The 6,426-nt window shown below is 33.2% G+C and overlaps 1 protein-coding gene across 1 annotated transcript; it reads right to left on the reverse strand.

The window, feature by feature from the left end:
• Positions 1-4,720: 4,720 nt before the first annotated feature.
• On the reverse strand, positions 4,721-5,625 carry LOC147405106 (uncharacterized). Its single transcript, XM_086441246.1, has one exon. The coding sequence runs from the start codon at positions 5,509-5,511 to the stop codon at positions 4,816-4,818; it is 696 nt and encodes a 231-aa protein (XP_086297372.1). The 5' UTR covers positions 5,512-5,625; the 3' UTR covers positions 4,721-4,815.
• Between the last annotated feature and the right edge of the window lie 801 nt (positions 5,626-6,426).

Here is a 6,426-nt window from a genome sequence, read left to right on the forward strand (position 1 = left end):
AGACATATGGGTCTCTCCCTAGGCACGTACAAGATCCACACATCACGCGCACCAAGTAACTGAGGGTACGCCCAAACGGCTGACCTTGAGGGGGCATTGCCCATATTGGAAATCGAACACATAACTTACGGACTCTCACTATTTATTGGATTCCAAATTACCATTGAGCCAATCCTTCGTATTAATAATAAAAAATAAAAAATAAAAAACCATCACTTATATAGGTAACAAATTCATTTTAAGTAATTTTCCAACGCTACCAATTTTATCAAAATTACATCCTTTCAGTTGACTTTTTGCAATGAAATTTCAAATTGAAGCTACAATATTACGACATGTTCAACCATAATTTTAAAACTTATCAAGTCAACTCAAAACTCAATTGAATCAACTCAAATTGATTGGATTCTTAGGTGACCCTACCTCTCAACAAATCAGATAGCAAAGTTAGCTTTAAAATATACCAAGTCAGATCAGAAACTTGATCAAGTCATTTGATTATATATAATACTTTCGTGTCGAGAAAAAAAAGAATTATTTATTTAAAATATTAAAAACGTTTTGTTTAAATTAGTATATTTTTATTTGATTCAATCCATCGTAAAGTCATTAAAATAAATCAAACAAAGTGGAAATAGATTCAAAATTGCTTAAGAAAAGAACGTGTGAAGGTTCCAGCATTGCAAGCACTCTTTAACTATTTATAATATAAATAATAGGATTTGTGAGTGACCCAAAATTATTTTAAACTTTTTATTTTTGAAATGGAATATTTACAATTACAAGTAAGTTGCCTTTTGGCACAAAATGCATTCCAATATCGTATGACCCAAATATGAGCCAAATGTACTGTCTTTTTCTTTTGTTGGATTTGAATAAATAAGAGAGTTTCTATTGGCACCCCAACATTTACTTATTACACCTCAATTTCTTTAATTCTTTATCACACGCCAATTAAAGATTAAAACACACTCTTCAAACATTACAAAGGTTTGACTCAAATTATAATCTCAACATTACAAAACATTATATGACATGTTCAATCAATTTTAGTAGTTTGTTTACAATTATGATTAGGTTCATATAAAATCTTAAACCCAAAAAATAGAAATCTAGCCGAAAAAAAAAAACAAAAGAGAGATCTTTTATTGGCACTCCCAACCTTTACTTATTTTCAACCATTCAATTATTTTCTTTATTTTTAATTGTGGTGTAATAAGTAAGATTTGGGTTGCCAATAGAAATTCTCATAGATAAACAATTAGAGAGAGAGAGTTTGTATTGCCACACCAAACTTTAAAAAAAAAATGAGTGTATATTGCCACATAATTTTTTTACTAAGAGCACACAAAGATTTGTGCTAGTTCTTGGGTGATTTCTTATGAATTGGGGTGCTCTTAAATACAGTCAGTGTGGCAGTAGAATCTCTGTAAAATAACTCAGAAATTGAAATAATTTTGTTTGTTTGTTTGTATGGGAATGAATATTCTATGATTGAGATTGAGAGAGAGAGAGAGAGAGTGAGCGATGGTTAGTTGGTTGGTTGTCACATTATAATGGCATTTGCTACCTTAGGAATCACGTAAAAATTTATTCTCTCGTTGAGGAGAATAATATTGTATTATTGATTATAAAGTTAGCTAATGAATGAAAAATCGACTCTAAAAAACTCTTATTTGTATATAAAAATTAGTATGCTACGTAATGATTTTTGTTTAGTCCCATATTGAAAAGGTAGAAAAAAAGAATTTTCACTCTTATATGAAACCTTTCTTTTCATATAAGTGGATATGAGAGAAAGAGAGAGGTAAGTTCATGCACACATTAGGGCATATGGGCTCAAAGAAGAATTTGGACCCATGATCAGAAAACCCTTAGTGTGCGCACACGAAGGGGTGCAAATCTCGACTATTTGATTTCATGTGGGTGTGCGCGAAAAGCCTTATTTCACTAGACCTAGTCTTAGGCTTTGCAAGTTTTTTTCCAGAAAGATTGTGTTCAAAAAAATCATTTCGACCTTGAGTTTTCTTCTCACCGTAGAGATCATTCTCACCAAAAATCAGCCCATTCCAAGACCTCTAACCCATGTTTTGAAAAATGTGTTTGCCAAACTGTTGGCCATTGAACGCTACCCCATATATATATATATATGGGAAATGTTCACCACCCTAAGCTTTACCACACACTTTAACAAACGTTTTTTGTCCTACATAGGTTAGAAGTTTTGGAATGGGCTGATTTTTGGTGAGGATGATCTCTATGATTAGAAGATCATCCTCCCCAAAAATCAGCTCATTCCGAAATGTTTAGCCCCATGTTTATAAGTCAAAAAATCGTGGACCGTCAATTTTTTGTAAACCATTTTTGATGGGGTTAGAAGTTTTGGAATGAGCTGATTTTTGGTGAGGATGATCTCCTCACCATAGAGATCATCCTCACCAAAAATCAGCCTATTCCAAAATTTCTAACCCATGTAGGACAAAACACGTTTGTTAAAGTGTGTGGTAAAGCTTAGGGTGCTGAACGGGACCCTATATATATATATATATATATATGTGAGGTGTGTGATAATATAAATCAGGAGAAATAAGGGTGTTTTCATAGTCATTGGATCCCATACTAATTACCAAAATAATTACACAAGAGCACCTAACAAATCATATATGGGTCTCAAATTATTGAGATATTCCAAAATACTTAGCAAATCATATTTTTCACTGTTGTAGAAATAATTTTAATTTTTTTTTTAAACAATGTGCTTTTAGATGAAAATTCCCTTCACCTCTATGCATTTACGATTGGTGATGTATTTCACTAAAAACTTTAATCATTTAAAAAATAATTTATTTACCGAAATCACTTTATTTCTTTCTACTTTTTAAATAATTTCAAATGTGTGTTGTCTTAATTAGTAAATAAGATAGTTTCATTCCATGATTTAATAACTTAGTACCCTAATTAAAACCATAGTTTTAAACTAATCCCAATTGACTTGACTCATTTGAATTTCGAGGTGAATTGGACCCAAAACTCATGAAACTAACTCGTTGGATCAAAATTTGATGGTTCTACGTTTCGGCTTCCATTAGAAATTTAATGGAATTTATTTGTCTCGTCCTAATTGATCAACACATAACCAATTGACTTGACTCAGTTTGTTGGACGATATATTCGAGTTGAGTTTTTTAATTTTAAAAGTATGATTAAAACAAATATTAAGAGTTGGGGTATTTCTTATATAGGATATAGAGGTGTAGAGTGAGGATATGTTTGTATACAAAACTTGTAAAAGGCTTAACAGGTGGTGTGGTGTGGTGGTATCATTTTCATTGTCTTAAAGAATCATTAATGAAAAAGCGTATTATATTATATACACTTCAAAGGAATTTAGTATATGTTATCTTTCCTGCTACCTACCTTCCAAAGAATAAGAAAACAATCACATATAAAATCCATCAATTTGAATGACAGCCAACACCACTGCTAAATCCAATAAGTCATCTAATTTAGATATGCAAGGATCCCAAGGGTCCCAGCTTCTTAGTAAATTAAAAAGAATAATACTTGAAGTGACCTCAAGATTGTACCTCATATCACACATTCTGATGTGATAGTGTGTAGGAATCATAAATACTTCCACCGAGATATGAGTCAAAAAGTGTATATATATATATATATATATATGATTCCTACACACTTTCACATCAGAATGTACGATATAAGGTACAAACTTGAGGTCACTCCAGCACAACACCATACATGTTGTAGTGAATATTTTAGATAGAACCGTGCTAGAGTGACCTTAACAAGATTAACCACACTTCTCACTTTTCTTGGCGTGGAGGTGTGTATATAACTATAGATGCTTTTCACTTGTATCTCGATGAAAACATCTAGGATTCCTACATACCTCCACGTCACAAAAGTGTGAAATGACTTCGGTCATATCTCAAAGACTAATGTATAAAAAACCTAAATACCGTTATATTCAAGCTTAAGCCAAAAACTCTTGATATTTTATCTTGAAAATCTGTTTTCTTCCTAACTCTTCAACTTCTAAGGTATATTATTTTTAATTTTTTTCAACCCATCAACCTTAATCCTCCATAGAAAACCCTTGATTTTCTACACAAATTTTTACAATCTTCCACATCTCCTAATATATTGTCTTGTTTATTCTTTTGATTTGAAGGTTGGGAAATGAATAGAATCTTAAGACTGAAAATGAAGATAAAATTTTAGAGTTGTGTTGAGGTGACGTTGGGATTTATTGAGATTCTCACATTTTTGGTATGTGCTGCGCACATGACCTTAGATGTGTTTTCTTGAGATACAAGTAAAAAATACCTACGGTTATGTGTGCATCTCCATGGAGTGAATCTTATGTCGCCCCTGCATTAGTGAAAATTTTATAGAAAAAAAGGTTAAAGAGGACTGATTTTGAGAAGAAAAATCAAGAGTCCTTACAATTGAAGATAAGGGCTTTTTAAGTCATTTGTAATAGTCTATTACAATAGACCAAGGTCAAGGTCAAGGTCAAAGGAGCATGTCCATAATTGGAAAACACAGGAATGTCTCAAATATATTCACCAAAACACGTGGAGGGTACAATTTAAAATCAAACAAAAATAAACCCAAAAATTAAAATAAAATAAAACTGATGGGAAAGTCCATGGTTTGTCTTTTTTTTTTTTTTTTTCTTTTATCTTAAACACTGTACAAGTGTACATCTATGATCTAACAACCTTATACACACATACACAAAAAAAACGAAAAAGCAAAATATATATATATATATATATATTTCTTTAACCTCTAGTTCTGAAGAACGATTGCCATGGATTCTTCTACAAGTAACCTCTTCTGCTCATTCGCAATATACTCATCTAACATGCGCCGGAACTCATCATTACTCATCTCCTCCACAGAAAACGACATTTTTCCCTCCACTTTCTCGCCGGAAATGTCAGATTTCCGGGGTTTCTCCGTCTTTGATCGCCGGAGCTCTTTTACAGATTTCGAATCCTTCAATTTCTCAGATTGAATCCTTCGATAAGTCTTTGAATCTGATTCATTAACCGTAACAGCGATCGAATTTCCCTCACATACAGTATGTTTGTCTTCCAACACTATAGGCTCCTGTTTAAAACTACGGATCTTCTGATGTTTCTCACTGTTTTTGATGAATTCTTCGTAGAGATCAGTTTCTGAGCTGTTTTCAGTAGAATTTTTGCTCGAAAACTTACCAGAATTCGCGAAGAGAGTGAGAATAATCGAGTTTCCGATTATAAAAACGAAAAAACGGCTCGCGAGGATGATGTAGAGATCATGGAAGTACTCATGAGAGATTTTGAAAACTATTGGAAGATGAGTTGAGAACCAATAGAACAAGATCATAGAAAGACATACCACGATGAAGAAGAAAAAATTCGATATCTTCCGAAACAAAAGATATTTCTGCATCGCGTTTGATTTCTTTGATTTAACGTTATCGGTGTCAAACAAATCCATTTGTTTGCAGGGAAAATCGATCGAAAGTTTCTTCGCTGAAACGGATTTTTGATTTAAGAGATCGAGTGTCGGAAGCCGAAAAAGGCGCGAATTTGAAACTGAACGGATTTCAAGGAGGCATTAAGGTAGATTTAATGATATTTTACCTCCAAACCGTTTCGAAAACTTAAATTTGGAGCTCTGGTTTGACGATCGAGCTGCGATGTGACGAACGAACGAACGAACAATTTCGAGATGATTGCTTGCTGAAAACTCGAAATTTTCGTTCGTTTTAATCGAAGAACAATCGAGAATGCTGGATCTTTGATCAAAGCGTCTTTCTTTGCTCGAATCAGCTTTCAAACGAACAATTTCGAGATGATTTCTCCCTGAAAACTCGAGATTTTCACTCGATGTAAACGAAGTCACTCAAACAGTGATGGATTTCTAATTAAAGCCTGTTGTTTTGCTAGAATCAGCTTTTGAACTCTGGTTTGGCGATCGAATAAACAATTTCGAGATGATTTCTCCTGAAAACTCCAACTTTTCGTTTGATGAAATCTAAGATAACTGAAAAAATGATGGATCTCTGATCAAAAAGCGTCTGTTTTAGCTAGAATCAGCTTTTCTGATGTTCATTGTTTTGGAAACAGAGGAAGAGAGATGAAAAATCTGAAGATCGGAATAGAAAATCTGAAGAAATTTGTTGCGTTTTAGTTCTGATTTTTAGAGAATTCTCAAGTGAAAACAGAGACTATGAAAGATCGATCTGAAGAACAGGGGTTACAGGTACGAAAGTGCACGCGTGCGAGGTCTTTGTCTTTGGTTTGAGAGAGAACCAATACAGGTACGAGATTAGGATTTGAGCCTCTGCAGGAGTGCCCTTTTATAGGTTAAAAGTTAAAACAGTCTCAGTGTTTTTAAAATTTTTAAGGG

This window comes from Akebia trifoliata, chromosome 4 (assembly GCF_017979445.1).
Source record: "Akebia trifoliata isolate Shusen 1 chromosome 4, ASM1797944v1, whole genome shotgun sequence".
Taxonomy (NCBI): domain Eukaryota; kingdom Viridiplantae; phylum Streptophyta; class Magnoliopsida; order Ranunculales; family Lardizabalaceae; genus Akebia; species Akebia trifoliata.

Bases quoted from the DNA above. Each gene is read 5' to 3' on its own strand.
- LOC147405106 (XM_086441246.1), bottom strand. From the start codon at position 5,511: ATGGATTTGTTTGACACCGATAACGTTAAATCAAAGAAATCAAACGCG.